At 50.3% G+C, this 27,288-nt stretch overlaps 1 protein-coding gene across 2 annotated transcripts; it reads left to right on the top strand.

Moving 5' to 3' along the window:
• The first annotated feature begins 1,268 nt into the window (after positions 1–1,268).
• SLC34A2 (solute carrier family 34 member 2) lies at positions 1,269–26,383 on the top strand. Of its 2 annotated transcripts, none has more exons than XM_059164343.1 (13): positions 1,269–1,426; positions 10,768–10,882; positions 10,975–11,109; positions 12,128–12,256; positions 13,650–13,793; positions 15,091–15,202; positions 17,553–17,748; positions 18,516–18,611; positions 19,030–19,150; positions 20,514–20,681; positions 22,077–22,193; positions 22,287–22,411; positions 23,443–26,383. In XM_059164343.1, the coding sequence occupies exons 2-13, from the start codon at positions 10,771–10,773 to the stop codon at positions 24,067–24,069; spliced, it is 2,082 nt and encodes a 693-aa protein (XP_059020326.1). In that variant the 5' UTR covers positions 1,269–1,426; positions 10,768–10,770; the 3' UTR covers positions 24,070–26,383. The 2 variants fall into 2 exon arrangements, with proteins under 2 accessions (XP_059020326.1, XP_059020335.1); XM_059164352.1 differs by lacking the exon at positions 1,269–1,426 and adding an exon at positions 8,660–8,680.
• Positions 26,384–27,288: the final 905 nt, after the last annotated feature.

Below are 27,288 nucleotides of genomic sequence, written 5' to 3'. Positions count from 1 at the left end.
AAACTACACTGGTTAATATGTACTGAGTGCTTCTCGTGCTCATCAGGAACTGTGCTATGTGCTCTAAATATTTTAGCTGATTTTTCTCTGATCGGGACATTATTCCCATTCTACACAGCAGCACATGAAGTTAGGGAGAGCAAAGGGTAGAACCAGAAACTGGGCTTCGGCACTTTGACCAACCAGAGTTAAGTGTACATAACCACCGACTTCTCAACCCCGGGGACAGTCCTTCTCAGTGGGTTCTAGGAAGTAGCACTGCTGATTTCCTCCTCCCGAGGGAGGACAGGGCTCTTGGTTTGGGGATTAAACCCATGGGTCCTTCCACACTTCCTCTGTGTGCAGCAGAGCTACTGGTAAACTGAGCCTCACTTACCTTCACTGTAAAACCAGGATTATGCGGCGGAGGGAAGGGGCCTGGGTTTTGCAATAAGATTGAGGTTTTGCAATAAGATCGAGGTTTGATCTCCGCTTAGCAAACCTGAGTAACACTGTGCCATGCCCCCTAACCCTTCCAGAAGCCTCCACTAGAAAGGAAGCTACTGTCCCTCCTCGCAAGGGGTTTGTGTGATCATCGGGGGTCAGCCCTCACCTAACTGGGTAGCTCTTAGGGTAAGTGCCATGATAGGCTTTCCCTGGGACAAGTCCTCTCACAACCAGACAAAGCTGTGGGGCCACATGGGGAGTACACAAGGCAGAAGAGGGTGAAATTAGGGACATAGTTTGCCAAAGCCCAGATGAACTGGCAGGAGCACCAGTCTAGAGCTAAGATCAGCCCCTCTCCCCTTACTCAACCTGGCTAATTCAGCCCAGCCCCGTGGCAGACCCAGGGCTCCAGCTGGCCAAGTGTCTTAACTGCAGAGTCCAGGCTAGGAGGGCAGAAAGCACCCCAAAGACTGATAAGGCCAAACAATCCTGGCTTTGTTTTGGAAGGATTTGTCCCTGAGTTTCCAGTTGGCTTTTATCTGTGTCTCAACTTCTCTGACCTCTTCAGCCTCACAGGAGCTAAACTAGAAGATTCAGGGTCTTGTGTTGCAGAGAGCAGGGGATGGGGTGGGATTGTGGGGCCGGGGCCGGCCGCGGTGGGGGGAGCCTGGCGAGCCCCCCCACTTGCTGGGCTGTGCGGCCCCGCGCTGGGCGGGGGCGGGGCAAGCGCTGCCTTCAGCACACGGGCCCAGTGAGGTTCTCCCGCAGCCTGGGCGCCTGGCTTTCCTCCGAAGCGGGGCGAGGTCACGATGGGCTCATTAAGCCGGCAGGTAGGCAGTGCCCCGGCGGCGGCAGGCGGTCCTGGAATGTGCGAGGGGCGTGATGACAGCCGCTGCCGCCGGCCTCTTTGCGCAACACCTTCGCTATATATACTCAGGCCTCAGAGGCTGAGCTCCGCCTGGGTGCCTCCTTCGGTCCATTAACTGCGCGAGGAGCGCTGGTGAGTACCCGCCGGCCCAGGGCGCTTCCTTCTCCCTCCTTGCCCTGGAAAGAACTGTCATTTACTCTGACCACACTGGGTTCTTTCAGATAGCCCTCGATGTTCACCCCTCCAGGAACTTGGCTGGTTTGGGGCTGAAGACAAAATACACCTTCCCTAAATTATCAGATTCTATTTGTGTTCTCAGTGTGACTGCTTTTGCTGTTACAACTCCCATGAGGACGCTCTTAGTGCTGACCCGGTTATTAGTCAACCACGGGTGTGGGGGGGTATCTAAAATGATACATATACTGAAATTCGTGGCTTGGGAGGGGAAAATGGGGGAATGAAAGGGGCCACATAGGAATCAGGACGGCAGGGCTCTCTTTTTTTGGTCATTTACTAGCAGTGTGACCTAAAGCAGGTGGCTATGAACCCACAGTTCTTCAGTGTTTGCAAAGTCAGAGGATACCAGGTGAGCAGTGTGGGGGATGGCGTTCAAGGAAATATGCACAGGTGTGGTCGGCTTGGGAGGGCACCCAGCATCTCTAGGCCAGAAACAGGTGGCACACAGAACAGAATTAATTCAGTCTTCGGATTCCCGGAGGTAGGAGTGTTAGAATCAACTCCTTTTCCTTAGGGAGGTGGCAACTTTCTCAAACAATAATTGATTTCACCGAGGCAGCTTGTGGATTTCATCACTCAGAATCCCCTCTCTCCCTGTTTCTATTCACAAGCAGTTTCTGTGTTAGCTCTGCTTGGTTGGGACCTGTTTGTCTTCCTCTCGCACCCACTCCTGAGCTCAAAGTTGTTCAGGGTTGGGCATTGAAAAAGTTGTGCCTGAGAGGAGCAACCATTATTGGAGGTTGTTCAGAGCGTTTGAATTTCTCTGCTCCTGCCAGCCAACCTGCTGATAATGATCTCTATTTTTGTAACTTCGGGAACCGGTGGCAGGAAGAGCATGCTTGTACAAGGTTTGGATGTTTAACAAATTGCCCCTTCCAAAATCCACCCCAAATCACTCAACCACCTCATGGATACAAGTCCCTGATGGTGGGTGGACGGACGTCTGGGTTACAGCTGTTAGGCACTAAGCTGACATAAAAATATCCTGGATTCAATTTAATGAAGAAAACAGCTTCTAGGGATCAGTGATTTGGAATAAACTTTTAACACCATTTTCAGCCACTTCCTCCCTGCCTGCCCGCTTTCTCGCCCCCCAACTCCACTGTAGGGACTGCGGGAATGGCAGCATCAACAGGAAGTAGTCAGGACATCCCACTGAATTCAGAAGTGCCCCCAGAGTGCAAAAAGAGGACTGCAGAGAGATTGCGATGCGTTTAAAGTGGTTTCAGTCATGAGGGTTTTTAACCCCCACCCCTAACACAATGCACAAGAATTGGTATAGTTAAAAGTGAATGGCAGGATTTATTTTAAAAGTTCATAAAAGTACACTGGAAGTGCATCCTGAGGGTGTAGTTTGGTAATATAGCCCAGGTTTAAAGGGATAGAATAAATGTATTTTTAAAACCCCTTTCGTGCCTGTTGTCAAAAGTCTAAACTAAAGCCATTCCTGAATGCAAAGCCCAGACCAATTGCTTCCGTCTCCTGTGCCACGCACCTCCCCCCGCAACTACCACGCACCCTCCCCGCCTCCCACTACTGTGTCTTTGGGATTATTTTGCCTTGTGATGGCTGAAAGAAGCTGCGGAAAAGAAAAAAAAAAGTAGACATTGCCCTCTTGGGAATTTTTGAAGTCTAGGTCATTCTTTCAACATCTGAAAGGATTTCTGAAGCGTATTGAACATTGGACTCAAACTACCTGAGTTTGAATTGTTCCTGAGGGTGTAGAGTCTGTAGACCATGAAGCAGTTAATTTCTTTGTGTCTTAGTTTTTCTTCCTAGGTAGAATTAGCATGAAAGTAAAAGTGCTTAGAAGTAAATTTGCAGAAGTGAAGTGCATGTGAGATGGGACGGGTTAGTTTGTGTGGGGTGCTCCCTGCGGTGCTGGAGGCCTCTGCCTGGGAGGAGACAGTGGGCCTGTCTCCTCTCTCTGCAGGACGCTGCCCTGCCTCTTCCCCCTCCCACCTGGATTGGCAGCTGCTGTTCTGAGTACAGGCGGCACCAGCACTGGTCTTGGTTGGGGAAGCTCAAACAATGCCTGGTGGAGGGGTTGGGTGACTGCCAAGTGCCCTACATTTTCCTGTTCCCCAGGTCTGAGAAGTGTCCTCTCCTTGGCCTGAGGAGTTCCTCTTGGCAGGCGGGGCAGTCCACATGTGGACGTGGGAAGTTGAGCCCAAAGGGTTATTCTGCAGAAGCCAGTGCAGTTGTAGGGATGAGTGGTGGGGAGCAAGAGAGTAGGTGTGTGCTCAGACCCCACCAGCCTCGTGTCTAGGGGTTAAACAAACAAAAAATCTTTATGGGTATTAGTACCAAACAGACAAAGTGGATGACTTGATGCTTCTCTGCTTTTTCTGGCAGGTAGCAAGAGAGTGTTGGACTGTGCCCTTGGGAAGGTAGGGCGAGGGAACAGCTAGATCAGAGGATCCCCTGGGGAGAGAGACTTTGGGGGGTGCTCAAAGGTGCCAAAGACCCCAGCGGCTGCTCAGAGTCCCTTCCTAGAGAAGCAGGTTCCAGACAGGCCGGTGTCCGGCACTGCACTGGGAGAAGGGCCTGAGATTCAGGTTGGGGCCTCTGCCCAGCTCATTCAGTGTCACCTTTTCCTGCTTAGCTGAGACTCTTTATTAAAAAGGTTTCGCCTCTGCTGAATCCAGGTCTCCATTAGGCCAGAAGCCTTTGTGGGCACAGCAGCTGGTCATTCCAGCATTCTTGGCTGGCATCTCTAGCCCTCTAAAAGATTAAGTAGGAGGGACCCCTGCAGGGGCACGATATCAGCCAGCTTGATACTGGCCAGCTCTCCTGCCAGTCCCTGGAGCTTGGTGGCACGCGGCTCGGAGGGAGCCCAGAGGATTCCTGGTCCCTCTGTCTCAGCCCCTGGCTGAGAGGTCTGTGGAAGGGGTCCCTACTTGGGAACTGGCCTTCCTGGGTTCCAGTCCTGACCCCATTTGCAGGGAGCCATGGGACTTTTTAAATTTCTCCATGCCTCAGTCTCTCTGTAAACTGGAAAGAACTTGGTTATTGTAAAATTTAATGAGGTCACGGATCACATAGGACACTCCCCCGTCACAAAACAGTGTTAGCGCCTTTCTCTTGTGCTTTAGGTTCCTTTATTGGACAGATATTAACAGAGGGTTCGCTGCTGTGCTGAGCACTGAGAAGACGAGCCTACGGTCTAGGGCCCAGTGGCGTTTGGGCTGTGCCTTGTCCATGATGCAATTCATTCCACAAGAGTTCTCCGTTCTTACTCTGCAAGGACCTCTGCTCAGGGGCTCACGCAGGCCCATTAATCAGTCAATCCTGCAACAGCTCAGGGAGGGAGATGGGATTGTCCGCATTTTGGAGATGTTGAAACTGAGGCTCAGAGAGGTTCAGGGTCCCACACCGTGGTAGGACTCCGCAGACCAGGTCTTCACCCACTGCGGGGTGCTATCTTGGTGCTGTGTGGCGGCCGCTATCCTGGCAGCAGACCTGGCAGCTCCGGGGGCCTGGAGGAGGGGCCCTGAGGAGCGGCCTTGGGGTCTATCACAGGCCGTTGGTTCTAGGGCCTCCCTTTCCTCCAGAACCGCGGGGTCAGCCTGCATGAGAGCTAGGGTTTTGCTGCCTGGGAAGGTGAGGTGAGTGGAACCTGTGTGCCCGTGCTGCTGAGAAGAGTGATTGCAGTAGGGAAGACAAGAGTTCTAAGAAGGTGTGGAGACATTCATAGGTTGTTTTTTTTTTGGTTTTTTTTTTTTTTTTTGCGTTCTGGTGGTACTGGCAACCAGAAGTAAAACCAGAGTAAAACGAGGGCCTGGAGGTGAATGAGGCCAGCAGAGGACTCACAGAGTAAGTTGGTATTTGAGGCCCGTCAGTGGGTAGGCGCCCTTGCCGGGAGGTCCTGTTCCTCTGCACCAGCGCAAGTGGGCGTCTACCTGACCCACTGCTCACCGTGCTCTAAGCGCCCTGAACATTAGACTGGGTGAAGTGTCTGTTTCTGTATGTGCTGGATAGTTGGTGACCACTCAGAAATCCAGTCCCTGAAAACACAATTTAAATGGGCGAATAATCATCCTTCTGACCTAAGTGGGGACGAGAGTTTCCCAAGTGGGGCTGCTGTGATGTTCAGGGCCCAGTTTCTTGATGCGGGTCTTCCATCCAGCAGATCTTGTCCAACCCAGCTTATGGTGGGGGGAGGTGGGTAAACTGCAGGCTTGATGTGTTTCCTAGTCAGGGACCTGGTGCCTCCCTTCAGCAAACCCTGAATGTGGACTCCTCCATTCCCAAATGTGAGGAGCACCGTGACATGTAGTCTACTGAGCACTGGGAGAAAAAGCGTTAACATATGGGTCTTGCCTCAAAGTTAAACAGCAGTAGAGAAGGCTGTAGAGATGGCAAAGAGATAGGAGTATGATTCTAGAGTGAATTAAGATTATAAAAGGAGAGGTTGTAGAAGATCATAATAGGTTTTCAAATTTTTCCTTTAAGCTACCCTGGAGCAGAATAAGCCAAATATATGGAAACCCCTAGCAAATCTGTGAGTAGTTCAGAGTCGCCCCTTGCAAGCTCAAAGCAATGTTTTGTGTCCTGTCTTTTTAATTTTGAATTCAGAGAAGTCTTGTCCTCTATATTCCAATGTCCCTGATTATTTTACTGCAATAGCTGAAAACCGCAGAAGGTTTAACAAGGTGTCAAACACTATTCTGAGAACTTTTAATACATAACACCCTTAAGCATAACAATCCTTCCTCGGTCATGTTAGCATAATTTGACATGTGGGGAAACAGAGAAGCAAAGGAACTAGCCCAAAGACACACAGCAAATGGCATCGCTGAGACTTGAAACCAGGTAGCTGGGATGTGAAGTCTGAAGCTCTATAGACCAGTTATTCTCAGTCCCCAAGGGACATTTGCCAATGTCTGGAGACCTTTTGGGTTGTCAAAACTAAGGGGAAGAGGTATGTTGAGAATAGAGACCAGGAATGCTGTCTCTCCTATGATAACACAAGATCACTGGCACAGCAAAACATCATCTGCCCTGAATGTCAGGAGTGCCAAGGCTGAGCATGGGCTCCATGTAAATATCCTGTGTCCAGTGTAAGTCACCCACTAGGCACACTCTTCAGCCTCCCCACCGCCCAGTTACGGGAGTAAAACCAGTGCTCCGGGAAAATACCTTTACATTGTGGCCAAGGATACTGTAAATCAGGGTCCCAGCCTCACTGACTGTGTTTAAAAACTGTCCCTCCCGTGCCTAGTGACTTTGATCAAGTGGCGGCGTAATCTCTCTCTGTGCTCCAGGTTTTCCTGTTTGCAAGTGGGGATGAGCATGACCCCTTTCTCGCATAAAGATTGCAGGAGATATTACGTGTCATGGCCCAGCACAGTGCCTGGCACCTTGCTGGAGCTCGTTAAACGGTGGTTGTTCTTAGAAATCAATGACTGTGTGTGTGGCGGGGAGCCCTATGAGTCACACAGGCAGTGCTGCCTGGCACATGGGGATGGTCAGAGGAGCCCGTGGGACTCAGGCAAGTGTGGAGGGAGGGCTTGGACTGAAAGATGGGGGGAGGGCCTTCTGAAGAGGGGTGCTCCCCAGGCAAGAGCAGAGGGTGGCACCCTACAGAGAGGGTTCAGGGTCCCAAACTGAGGCCAGTGTGACCTGAGGAGGGGATCATTTAGGGAGCACCGGGCAGTAAAGAAATGGGGAGTCCCCATGCAATCACAGCTGGGTGCTGGCAAAGTTAACCCCTGGGAGGCACTGGGGCCCAAACCAGTTAAACAGGCTGCTGTGTGTTGGTTGGCACTGGGGCCCAGCCTGGTGAGGTGGCACGGGGAGCTGGAGACCACAAGCTGTGATGTTCCCAGCTTGAGTCAGCAGGTCCTGGTGCTGGCTGGGTGTGGGGGCTGGCAAAGACGACCTTGCAGTTCTGGGTGGCAAACAGCGAAGCTAACGTTTGGGGTGATGGGGAAGTGCTGACTGCTCCAAGGGGCCCTGAGGTGGCTGAAGTTTGATGCAGGTGAATGCTTTTGTGCCAAAAACTGGAGTGGCAGGGGCTTTGAGACCCAGTCCACCGAGCTGTTGCTTCTTCCCCTCGGCTCTGCATGTGGAGGTGGGGCACTGACTTCTACCGCCTGAGTGTTGAGGCGTCTTTCCATGAGCCTGGTAGTGAGGCATTAATCAGATACAGTGCACGTTTGGTGCCATTATTGCATGACTCATCCCTTCCAGGAGCGTTCCAGACGTGGAGCTGAGAGGCAGGACCAACTCTGGAGTCAGACCCTCTCAAATCATGCTGTGGACCTGGGCCAAGTGGCTCTACCCCTCTGAGTGCTTTGGCTCTCTCATCTGTAAAATGGGAATAACACTAACTCCTCTCAGGGGTGCTGGGAAGAGGAACCTTAACCACTTGGTCAGACAGGTTACTGTCTCAAGAACTTTGCAGAAATTAACTGATTGAAGCTGTCTAATAACCCAGTGGGTTATGGACTGTTATAAGCCCCATTCTGCAGAGGGGAAACTGAGGCACAGAGCAGTCAAGTGACTGCCTTAGTATCTGAGGCAGAGCTGGCCTAGGATTCAGAACACCTGCGCTGTGTAACTACCCAGCCTAGTGCCTGACTGAAATGAGGATCCCCAAGAGTGCTTCTTTCCCCAAAACCCTGGGGCTAAGGATCCTGTGTTGGGAGAGGTAGACCCCTTAGCTATGCTTCCCTAAGCATGGGGACCTGGCTGTGTCTTTTCTTATCTCTGTGCTATTTCAAACCTGAGCCAGTTTACCTGCAGAGTGGCCTTGAGCTGAGCTTAGAGCTCTCTCCAACCAGCCTAGGTTGTCCTCCCCAGCCACCCAGTTCCCACCTCCCCTGCCAGGGCCCCAGCCTCATAGCTGCCTTCCATCACAACTCCAGGAAGCCCATCCCCTGCCCCACCCTAGCGAGCCTTGAGAACAGCAGGGTTTGCCCCACCTTTGATGGTCAGCTGTAAGAAGGAATTTAATTGAGCCCGAGGGAGGAGTCGAACTTGTGGCAGGCACAGCAACTCCAGAAGGCCAGACGTTAGAAGCAATGTCTAGCCTAGAAACCAATTGAGTGGCCTGCAGAGAACACCCAGCCCAGGAGTGGCTGCCAGAAAAGGCTTGGGATTCAAATTGACCCGAGCTCACAGCTCTACACCCTGGGTCCTTGGGTAAGTTACCTAGCCTCCTTATCCCCCAGTTTCTTTTGTCTAATGGGAGAACAGTAACTCCCCGAATGGGTGGCTGCGAGGTTGAGCACAGCCAGGCTCAGTCAGTACAGGCTCTCGCTGGCCAGGCAGTTCATGGAAGCCGGTGCCTGCAAGACGTTTTTCCTTGTGATGGTGGAAGAACATGTCATGTCCTGCAGTTCGTTGGAAAAGTCGAAATTCCCTAGGCAGATGAAACCCCCTCCTGATGGGGACGCCCAGAATCAGATGAGGTCTTGGCTTACTAGGATGAAGAAGAGTGCCACCACAGGTGTCCCCGAACCATTGCAACTTGTGGGTCTGGGGTTGGGCTACATCTCTTATGAGAATTTGATAATTTCATAGAGAGGAAGAATAGGTCCCCCACAATCCCATCACGCACTCTGAATCCCGTGCAGCCGTCCCAGAGCCTACAAGAACATGCTGTGAGTAGGACAAAGAAGTACCTTTTATTCACAATTTAGCTATAGCATTTTCCTGGGTTGTTTTTTTTTTTTTTTTTTTTTTTTTTTATCTTCTTCTGGCTCTTCATCACCTTTTCAGTGGCATGCTGTTATGCTTCATGGACGGACTGTGGTTAATACAATTTCCATGTTTTTACTTTTCATCTCTTTGACAGTGTGGCAACGCCTTTTCGGTCTGCATCCCGTTCATTCGGTCAATCCCCATTTATTGGGCCTTGCCGATGTGCCAGGCAGAGCTCCAGACCTCCAGGATACAGTGAAGATCTAGACAAAGCCTCTATTTGAGGGGTAGAGCTTACATTTTGGTAGGCAGGAAGTAGATCCATTTAAGAAAAATAGGAAAGGAGTCAGACCCAGATTCTGGGAACATCTCTTCAAAGAAGTGATTGGAACAGGGAGGTGTTTTGTATTTTCTGGGAGAAAATGTTTCTAGATTCTTAATTCCTAGAAGTGAAATGACTAGGTTAGAGATGTTTTTAAAAAAGTGAAGCGTTCTATAGTGGTGCTCTGCTCACTGCCTCTTCTCTAGCATAGCATAGTATACCTAAGAAATAATTTTCTGCTGATCTGATGGTTGAAACTTAACTCCATGTTCCATTTTGCATATCTTGGGTTGTTAATGAGGCCAAATTCTTATTTTGTAGTATTTTAGCCACCTGTACTTCCTCTTCTGTGAATTGTTTGTTCCAGTCCTTTGTCCTCCCCTTGTCTAACGTGTGTCAAAAGACAAGGACCACAAGGAGTGGACTTCCAAGTGTGTCAAGAGCCACACTTCCTGTCTGTGTAAGCAAGAAAGGCTTTGTTGAGAAAATGGGTTATGAGGAAGTCTCTATCAAAGGTTGGAAGGAATGTGACAAAGGGCCATTAATTCAGCCGCATCGCCTAGTCCTAATTACCTGCCTGATGCCAGGCACTTTCTAGGTATCACCATTAATCTCGTAACCCTGCAAAGTATGAAGAACTATCCACATTTTCTAGATAGGGAGACATTTATGTCTTTATGCTCAGGGATATGAAAGGACATTCCTAAACACACACTCACTGATAAGTGGCACCACTGGGATTCAAACCAGCTCCGGCGGGTCACGCTACTCACAGAAGACTCGGTGGTGGGTCCGGCAGGTAGAACATATATGAGGATCTACACATACATTATGTCCCCTGGATGAGGTTCGGCGCAGACCTGTAGTTTAGAAATAAAAAGCAGATGAGGGACCCATCGTAGGGCTTGAGGACTTGGTGTTCCATGAGTGGAAGATGGATAGGTTTGCATCCCCTTGCTGACTGAAGGAGAGTCAAGACAGATGCTGAGAGAGGGAAGTGAGAGAAACCGAAGCAAGTTCAACTGACTTTGAGGCTAGAATGGAAAAACACTAAGATGGGGTCTGATGTAGCGACAGCGAGGTGAGCAGGTGAGGGAGACCCAGAGGTGGAAATAGGCGTTCAAGAGCCCACACTTAAAAGTTGTCTGAGCACGACACCCTACACCTCTCCCGAATCTCTGCAGCCACTGGTTCTTCCTGACACAGCACTTGAGAGTGACGCCTTTTAGTGGCTGCTTCTATAAGCTCTGTTTTCTGTCCACAGACCATGGCTCCTTGGCCTGAGCTGGAAAATGCCCAGCCCAACCCCAATAAATACTTGGAAGGGGTCACCAGTCAGCAGCCCACCACAACTGAGAAAGGCAAGGAGACCAACAAAAGTAAGTGTTTCCCATCCTGCCTCAGCTTGGCCTTTGTGAGGACCCCTGGAGACTCTGGTCTGACTCATGGCCTCTGTTGCTCGTTTGGATAGATGACACCGGGAGCCCTGTGACCAAGATCGAACTTCTGCCATCCAATTCCACTGTGGCACTGATAGAGGAGCCCACCCAGGTGGCAGACCCCTGGGACCTGCCTGAGCTTCGGGACACCGGGATCAAGTGGTCAGGTAAAAGCAGGCAGGAGGGACTCCCATCAGTGAGGGTTGGGTTCACAATCTCCATCGTATCGTCTCCTTTGTGTTGGCCTCTTTCTTGCCCTTGCTCTGATGCCCTTCAAACAAAGGTCCTGGCTAGGGATGCCACCTGGCAGTCTTGGAGGCTTCAATTCCAAGCACAGTGTGAGGACCAGGGGGCCTTTTGTTCTCCCTCACTCAGTGAGTGTCCCAGTGTTGGAACGCTAGTCACTGTGCTGCTCCCCATGATCCACTGTGGGCCGACTGGCTCCCAGGAGCGGTGTTCGGGATGTAGCAGTGAACAGATGGGGTCCCTCACTGAGAGCTCCTGGATTGGGGGGGGCTCCCCACCTAAATGTGGGCATCAAGGGAGGCCTGCAGAAGATGCCTGCATAGACTATACAACCAGCAAGGCTGGTATGCAGGCAAATGCTGCATTTCTTTCCTGGGTACAGGGTGTGGGGTCTGTATGCAGCTCAGACAGCTGGGAGAGAGGAAGTGAGAACCGCTGTAAGAAGGAGCAGAGAAAATAGCATCCAAGGACATAGCATTCCAGGATGTGTGCACGCCCCAACCCTCCCCAAGTGGAGCCTGTGATTGCTACCTTGCGGCCACGTTCTAGAAAGTATCCTGTGCTGTTTTGAAGGTGCTTAGGAGAACCATTATCTCTGATCCCACACTTAGCAGGTGCCAAGTGCCCTTAACTGCCCCACTCAGCAGCACTGGTTCAGCCGAGCATGGAGTCTGGCTTGTCTATCAGTGCCCCAGACCCCATAGGACCCCTCCTCTCCAAAGCTGATCCTTTAGAGACACCTCACCACAGGCTTCAACTAAATGAACTATAGTGGTAATTGCTTTGAAAACTGCAGTTATGGCTGTGTCGCATCTCTAGGCCTTGCTTATAGCCACCTAGAGGGAGGGTGTAGAAGGGAGAAGGGGGGACCTCTGAGCTCACTGCCAAATTTCGGAGTTTCGGGCACTAACAGACTTCATCCCTTTTCCCCTACCCCAGAGAGAGACACCAAAGGGAAGATCCTCTGTGTCTTCCAAGGAATTGGGAAATTTATTTTGCTTCTGGGATTTCTCTACTTCTTCGTGTGTTCCTTGGATGTCCTCAGCAGTGCCTTCCAGCTGGCTGGAGGTATGGATGGAAGGGACAAAGATCTAGGGTGAGGGGATTTTTGTGGTACTGGGTTTACATGGTCACAGTGCAGCAAGCCCTCTCCAGCTGCAGCCTCTCAGCCTGTTTCAGGGCAAGAAGTCCCCTGACATCTTGTGAAGTCGTAACCCCTATTTTACAGAAGAGAAAACTGATGCCTGTAAAGAGGCTGTGACTGTTGGCTTTTTTAGGCCAGCAGCCAGGGCTAGAGCCAATTCCAAGCTGTCGGCCTCCTGTGTTCATCCACGGACTCTAGACAGGAAGCTGTCTGACAGAGGGACTTATCTCAGGGATCCCTGCTGTCTTGGGCCTCCCACCTGAAGAGATTATTAGCTAGGAGTGCTCTTGAGCTAAAGCAACTGTGGAAAATCAGGGCTGGGCCTTAGCTGAAGAAGAACAAGGGTCCCAGAGTTGGTGGATCTGTATCCTCGGCAGTTGTCAAAACATCTTCCAGGACTGAGGGTGGCTGTGCAGTGTGTGGGGGACCCAGGAGTGAGGTCAGCATGGGCTCGGTCCCCTCTGTTCCCCCAGTAGGGGATGACACTGATAACCGCCACTTGGAATGCCACCTGGGGTCAATGCCGAAAGAGGTCATGCTGCCCAGACCTTCATTTCACAGCCTAGAGGTGGTACAGTGGGTTCCAAACTCAGATCCCAGTTACATGGAAAGCCATAGATTTCTATACCCCATGGTGCCTTCTTTGGGAACTCATCTTTTTACCTGGGAGAACTGGGGAAGGGGGGGCACTTGTGGGGATGGATGAGAGGCAGACCAGCCTCCTGGATGCCACTGCCAAGTCCCTGGTCCAAGGCAGCATCAGCAAGGCGTTTCATTCTCTGAGTACCTAACAAGTGGCCTCCACCCTCTGGGCCCTGGTCTTCCGTAAATGGGTTGGGGAATGGATCGGTGGTCTTGGGCATCTCAGGCTAGGCTGGGGCTGGAGAATGGGGGTTGGATAATGTGGACAGAGAAGAATGAGAATATCCATTCCTGGGAGATAAATCTGAACGGGGAATTAGGGCATCAGGAGACTCACTGACACACACTGGGCCAAGTAGAGTCGAGGCTGTTGGTGACCAGAGAAGGCTGGAGGAGGGCTTGCTGTGGAAAGGAATGGCAGAGATGTGGGAGGCTACAGGGTGAAGGGATATACTGGGTGGTGGGGGTATACTGGGAGCTCGGTCACAGAAGGGGAGACATGGTGCCAGGGCAGCGCTGGGAAGAAGCCCATGGAAGTAAGAGTCTGGAGGTACCAGCTGGGCTGGAGACTGGCCTCACCTTCCCACCCCCCACCCAACCCACTGGCTGTGTCTAGAGACTAACGTATACCCACTGCCCACCTAACATTCCAAACCGTGCACTTGTTTTCTTCAGGAAAGGTGGCTGGACAGTTCTTCAGCAATAACTCCATTATGTCCAACCCCGTAGCTGGGATGGTGATTGGTGTTCTGGTGACTGTCCTGGTGCAGAGCTCCAGTACCTCCTCCTCTATCGTCGTCAGCATGGTGGCCTCTTCACGTGAGTCCAGGCACCTGTGGGCCCAGACGTACTGCAGGCATTTCCCTGTCTTGCTGGGAAGCCTGGAATTTGTTCTGAATACATCCAGGCCAGTCACTGGTGTCTTCCTTTCTTGCACAACTATGACATGTCCTGCCTTATCCTGGGCAGCCTCCTGTTTCATTCCTGTGGTTGGGTCTGAAAATATAGTCCCTGAGGCTTGAAGACTTGGCTCTGAATTCTCTGGAACTGTATTGTCCAGTCCAGCAGCCACTAGCCACATATGACCATTTAATTTTATTTAAGCTTAAGTTACTTTAAATATAAAAATTAGTTGCTGGGTTGTACTAACCATGTTTTAGGGGCTCAAGAGTCACATGTGGCCAGGGGCTGCCATATTGGGCCATGTAGATGAGGAACATTTCCATCACTGCTCTGTGCTAAGAGTAAAAAAAATGTAATCCCATCACACGTTGGCTTGGGGACCACTGAGCTTGGGAAGCCGGCATTCCGAACTTGAACATGCTGATCGTTTTCTCTGGCTAAGCTGGGATAGAGTCTCGGTGGGGGGAGGGCAATTTGAACTAGTTAATTTTCAGCACAGACCAGCATTTTTAGCAAAATTAACTAGAACTTTCCTGGGCTAAATCAGAAAAAAAGTTATTCTTCAAAATAACTTTACCTTTGGGGCACCTGGGTGCCTCAGTTAAGTGTCTGACTCTTGATTTCAGCTCAGGTCATAGTCTCAGGTGGTGGGATTGAGCCCCGGGTTAGGCTCTGTGCTCAGTGCGGGAGTCTGCTCATCCCTCTACCTCTGCTCCTCCCCTGGCTCATATTATCTCTAAAATAAATACATAAAAATCTTAAAAATATATAGCTTTGCTTTCATATGTTAGAACATTGTGGTAGTGTACTAACTTGTCTTAGAAAAAGAAATTTCCCGTAATAAATACACAAGTCCTTACACATTGTTTCCTGTTGTCGCCTGAGCTGGCCTTGCACCTGTAATAGGGAGCATAGAGAAATTGAGAAAGGCACTTGTAAGCTGGGCTCCACAGAAGGGCTTCTCTGTGGAGTCTGTGGAGTCCCTGAGATTATATGCTGGAAATTTTTTTGGGGTACACGTGCATATTTCTGTGAGCTGTCCCAGCTTGCATCAGATTCGTAGCCTGGTGCTGACCCCAAAATCATGAGGAAAGGCTGCTTTGGCAATTACCAGCTTGACTGAGGTCATCCTGCCTTGGGCCACATTGGGAATGTGGCCAGGCTGTCGTTCTAAGCTTGCTAACTCCCTAACCTTCTCTCTCCCGTTTTCCAGTGCTGAGTGTGCGTGCAGCCATCCCCATTATCATGGGGGCCAACATTGGGACCTCAATCACCAACACCATTGTGGCGCTCATGCAGGCAGGAGACCGGAATGAGTTCAGAAGGTAGGAGGCTCAGAATCAGCTTTTGCTGGGCCAGGTCCTCATAACTACCTTTAATCAGCCAGTGCAGATATGCTGGTCATTGCTAGAGCTCCTAGAAGTAGCCATAGTAGAATGCAGCTGCGGGTTGGAATCACATACTTACCAGCTGATGAAACTCAGCTCCGTGGTCAGCATCGCCAGGATCACTGGCTGTCTGTCACCTTCATTGTCCAAAGGACTAAACCCAGTCCTACAGGTAAATGCTTAGCCAGGTACTTGGCATGCATTCAAGAGCTCCCTAAAGGCAAGCCCTAGCTAGAAGCTTCCCTGCCGTGTGGTGTAGTTAAAACAAGGCCAGTTAGGATAGGATTTACTATCCTGCTGAGTCAGAAATAATTATAACCTCCTAAAGCTTCCTCTTTGGGCTGAGCTCAACCCCTGCCACCTTCCCTTTGTACTTTACCTGCATGCCAATAAAAGGCAAAATATAGTTTTTGTGGGTGAAGAAGATCGGAAAATGGGGCAGGTTGAAACAGGCAGAGGGTACACCTTCCTTCCGAAAGGTTAATGGGAAAATGAAGCACGTTCTCAGCCTGCCTTCTGACAGATGGACTTTTTCCAGAAGTTTCTAAAACAGAAGTACTTTGTCTACGTGATGCGGTCTCTGCACAGGTCGGGCAGACAGCAGTAAGCAGGCTGCTGTGTCGTCAGCAGATGACATCCCTCATCAGCTGGTGAGCTGGCAGGTGGCAGAGGTCCTCAGAGCTGCTCATTTCTGCTTAGACGCGGCTAACCTTCTTTGGTCCCTGATGAAATGTCCCAAGGGTCTTGAGAACGGATACAACATTATCCAGGGCCGGCTGTTAATTTGATCTTCTCAAGAAGCTGAATAGACTTTTCTTTGCCCCATTTCATTAATACAGAAACACAAAGAGGTTAAATAACTTCCCTAAGGGGCATGGCTGGGACTCAGTCTAGGTTTTCTTCCAGATTCTGGGCTCTTCACTGCTACATATGAAATATAAACTTGCCAAATATAAACATGATCTATGAAAATGGCTGCACATAGGAATAAAATTGAACTAGCCCAGCCCTCGTTTGGATTATTTTAATAGATTGCTTTCAGTAATGTCTTTGGAGATGTGCATCATTCTTTCCTGGTGGTTTGGAACACCTCGTGGGTTTTCAGAAAAGTAATGACTATATCCGACCCCTATAATATAAGGCTCTTAAAACATTTTGCCAAACAACTAAGAAATATTTGTATCACTTTGTGAAGATGTCTTAAATCACCTTCTCTTGGAAGAAAAGGTTACTTTTTTAAAATATTAGCTGATATGGAAGGTAAAGATTTGTACTTATAAGTAAATAAATGTAAATAAATTTTACTACTAGTGAAGTTAAGCATTTCTTGCACAGGTTTATTAGCTTCTGTCTGTTCAAGTCCTTTTTTTTGTTTGGGGTGGTTTTTTGCACATGCAGATGCGTTTTTTGTTTTTTAAAAATTTTACTTATTTTTGAGAGAGAGCATGAGTGGGGGGTGAGGGTGGGAAAAGGGCAGAGGGAGAGGGAGAAGAAGGCTCCCTGCCCAGTTCCATGAGCTCTATCCAATCCCAAGGGCCCGTCTTTGGGACTTGATCTGATCCCAGGACCCTGGGATCATGGCTTGAGCTGAAGGCACGTGTTCAACCAACTGAGCCACCCAGAAGCCCAACATGCAGATACTTTTTAAAGGAAAACTTTTTTATTGAGGAAAAACATCTCACTTGTTAGTCTGGAGATAGGATGGAATTCAGAGGACCGTGCAAACCTTCTCAGATATAAATTGTAGTGTATATTGACCTGTTTTCTGTGCAGGCCATTCAAACGGTTCATCAGAGTCTCAAGATTTTAACAAAGTTAAGAATTCAGTTGATGGCTTTGGTCACCACCATACCACTGACCCTCAGCTTTCCAAAGGAAGATTGTCCTCAATGGCGTGATTCAGAAGTGGTTTGGATGAATCACGCAGCTCCTTGTTATGGCCATAACCTGTCTACTTCCCTTCCCCCCCATCCCCTGCAGAGAGAACTGAGTGCTATCTGGCTTGGTGGGGTAGCCTCTACTGGGCAGTGGGAGTCCAGGGGTCCTGGACCCAGTACCCAGGCAGTGGTCATCTATTCCTCTTTGCTTGCTGGCCCTCAGTTTTCTCATCTGCCAAATGGGGATATTGATATCAACCATTTGGGAACTGCTGTGAGAATGTGAATATAGACAGAGAGGTGACCCCCCCCCCCCCACCAGCAGATAATGCCATCCATGACCTGCCTAGACTGGTACCTACTTGCTTGTTGATTAATCCAACTGTTGGCTTGGGTTGGGATTCTTATAGGGCATTTGCGGGAGCTACTGTCCATGACTTCTTCAACTGGCTGTCTGTGTTGGTGCTCTTGCCCCTGGAGGCAGCCACCCATTACCTGGAGACCCTGACCGATTTGGTGGTGGAGACCTTTCACTTCAAGAATGGAGAAGATGCCCCAGCACTTCTGAAAGTCATCACAGACCCCTTCACCAAGCTCATAATCCAGGTAACCCAGCTTCCTTCAGAGAGGGAAAGGAAGGAGCTAACTTCCCCCTTTCCCCCTAACTCCCCTCCTCTCCTAACTGGGCAGGGATAGTAGAGAAGTATGAGGGTCTATAATGCCTCTGAAAAAGGCCATGGGAGGTGAGACTCTGGGGACACTGGGTATCGTAACTGGCCTTTTTGTTTTCCTTGACTTTCAACATATATCATCTTTATTGGGGTGGGAGCGTGTGACAAGCGCTTCTCGAAACTCAAAAGGCTCCATTGGACACTTTGGGCCATTTTAGTCCCCCTACTGACTTCAGCACCCAGGGGCTCATGGGAAAAGTATTACCCTACTCCTATCCCAAGAGAAAGGTTGCTGTCCTTCCCTTCCATCTCGCCCCTCTGCTCCCTAGGGCCATTGAAATATTACTAAAATAAATTTTAAAAGGTTTTTTGTGGTTGTTGCCTTGGAAAATGGGTCAGTTTTGACCTTGCCCCTTACCACCCTTACCTTCTGGGTTTTGCTGTCACTCAATGACCATCTGTTGTGTGTTTCCCAGCTGCCAGACTGTTGTTGATACGATCATTCCTTTGTCCAATACCTGCTACCGTCCAGGTGCGGTGCTCCATCCTGGGGGTGCAGATGGAGTGAGTCCTGACACACTCCAGCAGGGGCTCTCCGTTGGGCTTATGTTGTTGAAGCCCCTTTAGTAGAACCTTCTTCATGTGGGTCCCTCCCCAGTGCTGAGGACATGCTTACTGTCTCCCACCTGTTGTCTTCCTCAGCTGGATAAGAAGGTTATCAGCCAAATTGCAATGAATGATGAAGCCGCCATAAACAAGAGTCTGATCAAGATTTGGTGCAAAACTTTGACCAATGTGGTGAGTTTCTAAGAATATTGCTAGGTGGGCAAACTCTTGAACCTGTGCTTAAGGCAAAACTTTTAATGCAGCGTGGGCAAATGAGAGGTAAGAGGAAGTAAATATTGGCCTGTGAGAATCCTTAAGGAAACAAGTTTTTGAATGCTGGATGGACAGATAACGCAGTAGGACAGACCCAGCCCATTCTGCCACACCCCGCACTGCAGATACATTATTCCTGGCTTGTAACTTTCATGTCTCCTGGCTTACCTTTGGCACCTGTGTTCCCACTGATGGAGGGACCCGTGGAAACAGTGCATCACGCGTACAAACACATGCTGATGTGTGTCTCCCTCCTACTTGCCACATTGCCTGCTAGTCCCCATCAAAAGTGCGTAGGGTGGACTCTACATACCATTTCTCAATGTTTGTCATTCAGACTCAAATGAATGTCACTGTCCCTTCGCCTGAGAACTGCACCTCGCCTTCGCTTTGTTGGTCGAATGATTTGTACACCTGGACTATCAAGAACGTGACCTCCAAGGAGAACATTGCCAAGTGTGAGTGGGTCTCAACAGTGTCGGCCGTGGGGATGGGTGCTGGGGGCCGCTGACAGTGTTCTTACTCTGCATGAAGCCCAGTAGGTGAAGGTGCATTAGGATTCACTGAACACCAGCATTATTCCAAGTCACGAACTATGCACTTTCACAGCAGCGGGAACTAAGTCTCAAGGACAGGTCCAGGGTCCCACAGTAGGGGGCGGAACTAGGTCTTGAGGCCCAGTTCCTCTGGCGGTCCCATAATGCACCAGAGCTCAGCAATAGGTTCCGGAGTCCTCCCTCGGGATGCATTGGTATCCTCTGTGCTCTAGGGAGGCACCCACCAGATTTGCAGGAGATGTAGGGCCCACATGGAACAGAACAGATACATTGACCCTAAAATCACGAGTCCCTGCTGTCCATTAGGCCCCGTTCAAGACCCTGGAGCCAAAGCCCTGATCAAGGCAGTGAGCCTATGTGATGCTCTGATTCTTTAAGAAGCTAGACTGTTGCCTCTGGAATGTTGGCCCAGACATCTTTAATTCTTTTTTTTTTTTTTTTTTTAAGATTTATCTATTTATTTATTTATTTATTTGACAGACAGAGATCATAAGTAGGCAGAGAAGCAGGCAGAGAGAGAGAGAGAGGAGGAAGCAGGCTCCCCGCTTAGCAGAGAGCCCGATGTGGGGCTCAATCTCAGGACCCTGGGATCATGACTTGAGCCGAAGGCAGAGGTTTTAAGCCACCGACTCACTCAGGCATCCCGACATCTTTAATTCTTATCATTCCTTATCTGCCCGTGTGTGTATCTCTGCTTCTCTTCCTCCTCTCCCCACCATATGGCCACATTCATTCTGAGCAGCAAGTATTTTAAGTGTGGTTGACCTCACAGTGTCCATGAGTTCACCTCCTGTGTTCTTGGTGCTAGCCATCCATCAGTAAAACTATATAATCATGGGGCCATGCAGGACTTACAAAAAAATGAGGCTTCCAGTTAGCGATAGCTCCAACTCTGACTTGTCCATCCTTACCCCACTTTGCTCCTCAGACTCTCCGTTGTAAGTATCCTCAGTTTCACGAGTAGAATATTGTGTGGGAGTTAGCAGTAGAAGAATGCCCAGACTAGCTCTGCGGCTACAGGATTTCACCTCCTGTTCTGGCCTTATGAGGCTCCCACTGGCCAGAACAAAGCCTCAGGGTCACACCTCGCTGTAGAAGGCAGCTAGGAAGTGTGGTCTTTGTTCTGGGTTGCCATAGGTCAAGCTAACAATCAAGATTCTGTTACTGTCATACAGAAAGATGTTGGGGGAATGAGTACCAAGTGGCCTTGGCAGGGGGCGGAGGGAATGGCCCTCCTAACAAGGGCTTTCCATGGTCTTTTCAGGCCAGCACATCTTTGTGAATTCCAACCTCCCGGACATTGTTGTTGGCATCATCCTGCTGTTAGTCTCCCTGCTGGTCCTCTGCGGCTGCCTGATCATGATCGTCAAGCTCCTGGGCTCTGTGCTCCGGGGACAGGTGGCCATTGTCATCAAGAAGACCCTCAACACTGGTAGGTACCCTCACCCCCCCTCCTGCCATTTCTGGGTTCTCTAGGGCATGGCATAACTATGGCTACTCCTGGTGTGGGGTGACTCCTTTAGATTTTTATCTAGCAATGGCCTCTGCATGGAGTTTCTCTCTTGGATCTGATAAGCTGAAGAAGTTGAGATCCCATTTGCCCTTGAAATCTTCCTTGGTGTCTTGGGTAGAGTCTGGGGAAGTAGGCACTAGCTTTTGTCATGTTCGAAAGGTCCTGAGGAAGAGGGGGCTCAAATCCAGAGATCTGTGAGACAAGACTTCCTTCCAGCAGGTTTTCCTATGCCCAGAGCTTTGGGCTTTGTCAGGAGCCCTTAGGAAAAGGGTAATAGATGTCTACCCTCTTCCCCATGTCCCTTCAACTCCTGGGAAGAAAATGTGATCGCGGGTAATATGTCAGCATCTTGAGGCAGCCAGCGCAGCCCCACTGGCGAGGAGAAGCTGCTGATGAGTATGGCGTCCTGGCTGGTGAGAGAGACTGCCAGGCCAAGGACATCACCTCCCCATGAAACCTCAGTGAAATGAGGCCAAGAATATCCGCCTCCCAGGGTTGTCCCAGGGTAGCCATGTGGCTGAGCTGGGTCACTCTGGGCACCTGCTGGGTGGGCAGGGTCTGAGCCGTATGGGCAGTCCTGAGAGCTCCATATGTGGGACTTTGAGCTACCCGTCCTGCCTCCATGCTCCTTCACAAAGATGGAGGATCTATGGTACTGGGAGACCAGGCCAGGCAGAAGAACAGAGGTCCCAGTGCTCCAAGTGCTTTGTGGTAGGAAGGTGGTTATTTGGGTGGAGTCTTAGTTCTGCTACTGTAACAAATTATCCTAGGCTCAGTAGCTTGAACAGAAATGTATTTCTCAGAGTCCTGAGGCCTGGGAAGTCTGGGCTTGGTACCAGCATGGTCAGGATCTGGTGACGTCCCACTTCCTGATTTACAGATGGCCGCCTCCTCACTGTGTCCTCCTATGGCATTAGTTGAGAGAAAGGAAGATCTCTGTTCTATAAGGGCACTAACCCATTCATAAGGACTCCACCCTCATGAACTAATTACCTCCCAAAGTCTCCACTTCCTGCTATAATCACACTGGGAGTTAGGGTTTCAACATCAGAATTTTGGGGGTGTGTGTATTTGCCTTCATAACACACACACACACACATTCTTGGCTCTACCATCTGAATATGCAAGGGGAAAGGACTCTAAAAATCCCATTTGTTAATTTCTGGCCATGGCACTGGGGAGGCTGCCATACAACCTGACCTTCTGGCCCAGCCCATCCCCCCCCCCCCCAGATCCTCTGGAGGTGCCAGCTGGACCCCCAATCCAGGCCTCCTTAGGAAACCTGTGACAGCTTTCTTTACCTCTGTCTCCTAGATTTTCCATTTCCGTTTGCCTGGGTGACGGGCTACCTGGCCATCCTCGTGGGGGCAGGCATGACCTTTGTCGTGCAGAGCAGCTCCGTCTTCACATCCGCTATGACCCCCCTGATCGGTGAGTTTCTCCTCGGCTTCCCCATCTTGTTGCCATTACCATCTCGCATCATCCCTTGAAGCTGATACTCTAGTTTCTGTATCTTCCCACCAGGTATTGGTGTGATCAGCATCGAGAGGGCGTACCCGCTCACGCTGGGCTCCAACATCGGCACCACCACCACCGCCATTCTGGCTGCCTTGGCCAGCCCTGGCAATACCCTGAGGAGCTCACTGCAGGTTAGGAAAGGCTGTGCAGGCTGGGGGCTCTGGGGGAGCTAAGTACCATTTGTGGGCTTGCAAGCAGATGGTTTTGAACAAAAGCCAAGTTTTTCTGTGTTCAAAACCATGAGACCACTCCCATCCCTGGTGGTGGTTTAAACAGGTGGGGTGGCCACTACTTGTTAGCAGTGGGAAGAGTATTCAAGAGGCATAAATACCACACTACCATCTCCTTGCTCTCCACTTGGGGAACTCTGCTTGGACACTGGGAGGTCGCTTGTGCTCTGGGCTTAGAATGAGGAGGACCTGCTTGGATCAGCTCGATTACTTGGACAAGACCTTTGGCATTGGCATTCTTGTCCTGCCTTTCCAGGCTAAGTGACCTTAGACAGGTGACCTGACCTTGAGCATCAGTTCCATCATCAGAAACCCAGGAACCGTATCTTATTAGGATTATTCTAAGGATCTCATGAGACTTTGTCTGGACAGAAATCTGAGTGTAGAATATAAATTTGAGCCACCCACGTAATTGGAAATTTTCAGTAGCCACATTTTAAAAAACTAAAACAGGGAGATCCATTTTAATAACGTATCTGATTTAACTCATTATCCTTTCAACTTATAATCGATTTAAAAGCTGGTAACGTGTTTTACCTTCTTTTTCGGACTAAGTCTTGGACACTAAGTATGTGTTCTGGACTTGCAGCCCATTTCATGTAGACCATGTGGGCTAGCCACGTGGTCATGTGCTCAGCAACCACACACAGCTATTGCTTAATGTATCAGACAGACTAGTCCCGAGCCCCTCTTGTGATGCCTGGCACCTAATGGGCACATGGGGAAGGAGCAGAGTGTGACCTCTGGAGCCAGGCTACTTGGGCACAGAGCTTCCCTTCCTCCTCATCAGGCCCATTCTGAACTGTGCTCTGAAGATCAGGAAGACCCCTGCCTCTGCTCAGGATGCCTTGTAGACCAGTAGACCACCCTCCCATCACCTTGACTCCCCCAGGCACCAGACCCACTCACCTGTCCCCTCTCTTGTGTTGTAGATCGCCCTGTGCCACTTCTTCTTCAACATCTCGGGCATCATGCTATGGTACCCGATCCCCTTCACCCGCCTGCCAATCCGCCTGGCCAAGGGCCTGGGCATTGTCTCCTCCAAGTACCGCTGGTTTGCCATCTTCTACCTGATCTTCTTCTTCTTCCTGATCCCGCTGGCTGTGTTCGGCCTCTCGCTGGCCGGCTGGCCGGTGCTGGTGGGCGTGGGCGTGCCAATCATCTTCGTGATCCTCCTGGTGGTGGTCCTCAATCTCCTGCAGTCGCGCTGCCCGCGCATCCTGCCCGGAAGGCTCCAGAACTGGAACTTTTTGCCACTGTGGATGCACTCGCTGAAGCCCTGGGACGACCTGATCTCCCTGTTCGCTGGCTGCTGCCAGAACCGCTGCTGTCTCTGCTGCCGGCTCTGCTGCCGTACGTGCTGCCTGCTGTGCGGCTGCCCACCGTGCTGCCGCTGCAGTGGCTGCTGCCAGAACCTCGAGGAGGAGCCTGAGTTGCCCATCAAGGTCCCCGAGGCCTTTGATAACGTGGCCATGAGCCGGGAGGCCCCAGATGGGCCCCCGCAAGCTCAGGGGGAGGCCGGGGGCACCAGAAGCATCACTAGCAGCACCGCCTTGTAGGGGTGGCCCGGAGGTAGGAGGGGGCGCCCCCCAGCAGCCCATCGGTCTCCGCGGGCCTTCCTCTGCCTGGCGGGGAGCCATTCCTCCTCAGAAAGCTGTTCACATCAGCCCCCGCTTTCATGGCCCTTGGCCCGGTAGCCTGCACAGTGGCTCCATCTCGGTGCAGACTCCCGAGCTTCCGCCTACAAGATGTGCTCAGTAATCCTGAAAGACTGGGACAGAGAATGCCTCCAGATGATCACACTGCCCAGCCCTGCCCAGCTGGCTGGCTCCACAGAACCCGTTTTTCAGACTCCAGCAGTCCTCTTCCAAAAAACCCCTGAGGGAGGGATTTATGGAAGGTTCTCCAAGATGTACATGTTACATGCGTATGTGATGGTGAGAATACTCTACCATCTCTCTTATTTACCAAAGATTTGCCTCAGCCAAGAGCAGTTGCCCCCAGGAGCCCTTGCCCCAGACCAGACCCTTTGGGTGGGGAGGGTGTGGGAATAGTGTAATTGTGTGGAGACTTGGTGAGGACCACAGGGTGGGCCTTTACCCTTTGCCAGAGCTCCACAAGTCCCTCGTTGGGTGTCTTCACCTAGACAGGTGTGGCTCACCTAAGCTTCCCTGCTGTGTCCTTGCCCAAGTTCTTAGGGCAGGAGCTGCATCTGAGCTACCAAGAGGTTCAGAGTGCACTTTGGCTCCCCTGTTGGCTCCATCTTTCCAAGAAGTGAATGGTCCAAATCCTGATCTGGGCAGTTGGGAGGATGAGAGCTAGGGAATGGGGAGCACTGGGGTAGAGATGGTTTATCTGGTACAAGAGCCTAGGGCTCTTGACTCGGCTACTCTAAAAGCCAGATTGACCATCAGGCTAGAGCCCAGTGCTACCCTTTTGATCAGATAAAATTGCCCTCGTTGAGTCTTTTGGAATAAGATCCGAAGCCCCTCTGATCCCCTCCACTGCTGCCACCGTGAATCCCAGGAGACATGGGACAATTGCAAGATAGATGTCTGGGTCAGCTTTTCGGTGGGCAGCTTCCATTCATCCATCCAAGCCAAAAACTCTTCGAGCATTCTCTCGCGTTCCCATAGATAGGCAAGCTCCAATTTCCTGCCTTCTCTTCATGCCTGCGGAGATCCAACCTTTTTCTCAAAGGGCAGAAACCAGGGCATGGCCAGACAGCCCCCAGAACGGTGATCATCAAGTAGCATTAGGGGTCCGTGTGTGGCTGTGGGTCCATGGGCTGTGCTCCTCCTTGCTCCTGATGCCTTCTTCTCTGTGCCTTTGAGAGTGGCCTGCTGTCTACACCTACTCCCTCCACCGCTTCTCACGCTGAACACTCCCAGTCTGCCCCCGGGAAAGGGAGGGAGCCTCTCGGGTCTGGGGGAGAGAGTTCCGCACAGCCTCACTCCAAGATCCCATTCTCCCCCATCCTGGCTTATGTGTCAACTTAGCAGGTTGGGATGCCGAACTGAGCCGCCCTCTAACCCTTAGCTCCTGTAGATACCAGTTCCCAAACAGAGCCATTTATACTCATATATTTATAGTCGCACATCTGTACAGCATTTTTTGTAAGTTACATAGTAAGTAGTAGCGTGATTTGTGTTTTGTAGTGCTGTCATTTGGAAATGAGGCCGGGTTCTACGATAAAATAGAAAGAAAGCACCTTTGTATATTTCATAATACCGCCTTTTCAATGTGCCTCTGTAGCTGCACCCAGGGCCACACGCCCTGTAAATATGTATGCTAAGCCTGGGCAGGGCTGTGGCCCTCTTGCATGCTGATTTTTTTTTTTTAATTGGATCCTTGTACCCATGTTGATTGTAATTTTTTTTTTTTTTTTACTGGTTGTGGGAAGGGAGAAATAAAAAAAGACAAATCCAAAGGACTGTATTGCTTTTCATTCCAGAGAAATAGGGGCCTCCTGGGTCTGTTTCCTAAAAACATTAGGGTCTCTTCAATATCATGACCCACCTCTCCATCACTGGGGTCAGCTGCATCATCTGTGGGGCCCCTGGTTCAGAAGCAGAGGGAAAGTGCCATTATAGGCACTAAATACAAAAGCTCTCCTTCCTTCAGTGATCTCTCCTGATTTAGGGCTTTTAAAGTATTGATGGGTAGTGCTTCTAAGATTTAAATATTAATTATTAGCATGTATGTTGCGATTCATTTTCATATCATGAAATGTCCATTTTAAATGTAAACATGAGAGCTTTCAACTCACACATGGGATTGCTGAAATCACACAACTCCTTTTGTCGCTCGTACGTGTATCTTGTTCCTGCCAGAACAGCGGGAATGCTGCATAAAACTCCATTTTTATTTCTCCTCTTGATGTGTGCGTGTCTATGTCCATCCATACCCTACCTTACTGATGAGTAAGGACAATGAAGAGAAGCACCAGAGGCTGACCTTTCCTTTTATGTCATCATTCCAGCCTAGATGAGTGGCTAACAGAGAGGAAACATGAGTGAGGAGGGGTAAATAGAGTTCCTCACTCATTTCTCTTGCGGTGCTTGAGGAAGGTGCTGGTTTGAATGGGAAGTGTGTCTTCCTGTGACTGTCGGTATCCTGGGATACTCGGTTGCAGACTTAACACTTGTACTTGGCTTGGGGTCTTGCTGCCCTTAGGCTCGTTGTGGGTCTACTTGAATTCTGTGCTCAGGGGCATTGCCAGTGGGCTATACGAGTGGGGTGGCAAGGGACTGTGGGTACACAGATTGCCCATTAAGCTCCCACACATGCTCCGTTGTCCCATTGGACTTCACAGACAAGCCAAAGTTAAAAGATTTGGATTTTCAGGATGCTGATGGCAGAGCATTTGAGCCAAGGATGAGGTCCCTCTTCATGTGAGGTCCTATGAGACTGCAAGCTCAGGAAGATGGCCAAGCCCACCTCCCCCCCCCCATGCCAGTGTTAAGGAAGAGTTGACTGAAATAAATGTGTGTAGAAGGACGATACATGGTAGTAGTACCTCTCTAGAACAGTGGAAGCAGGTACAGAGGGCTAAGCTGGCACTGTAGGGCGGTCATCCACTCAGGGTTGGAATTACCTGGAGAGATGGGTCCCACTCCTGGTTATGTCATTTACTAGCACAACAGTTAACCTTCCTCAATGTCAATTTCCTCATCTGAACTACAGGACGGTAGTGCATGGCTCCTCAAGATAATGAAAACCAGGTAATAAATCTAACTATTCAGCCCAGGGTTGGTTTACTGTAAGTGTTCAGTATA

Source organism: Mustela lutreola, chromosome 1 (assembly GCF_030435805.1).
Source record: "Mustela lutreola isolate mMusLut2 chromosome 1, mMusLut2.pri, whole genome shotgun sequence".
Classification (NCBI taxonomy): domain Eukaryota; kingdom Metazoa; phylum Chordata; class Mammalia; order Carnivora; family Mustelidae; genus Mustela; species Mustela lutreola.
The sequence above is the reverse complement of the archived record's forward strand: the minus strand, read 5'-3'. Positions and strand labels throughout refer to the sequence as shown.

Coding starts and splice junctions, on each gene's coding strand:
- SLC34A2 (XM_059164343.1), top strand. CDS start 10,771: ATGGCTCCTTGGCCTGAGCTGGAAAATGCCCAGCCCAACCCCAATAAA. Junction 20,682..22,076: donor CAAGAAGACCCTCAACACTG/GTAGGTACCCTC, acceptor TCTGTCTCCTAG/ATTTTCCATTTCCGTTTGCC. Junction 22,194..22,286: donor CGCTATGACCCCCCTGATCG/GTGAGTTTCTCC, acceptor TCTTCCCACCAG/GTATTGGTGTGATCAGCATC.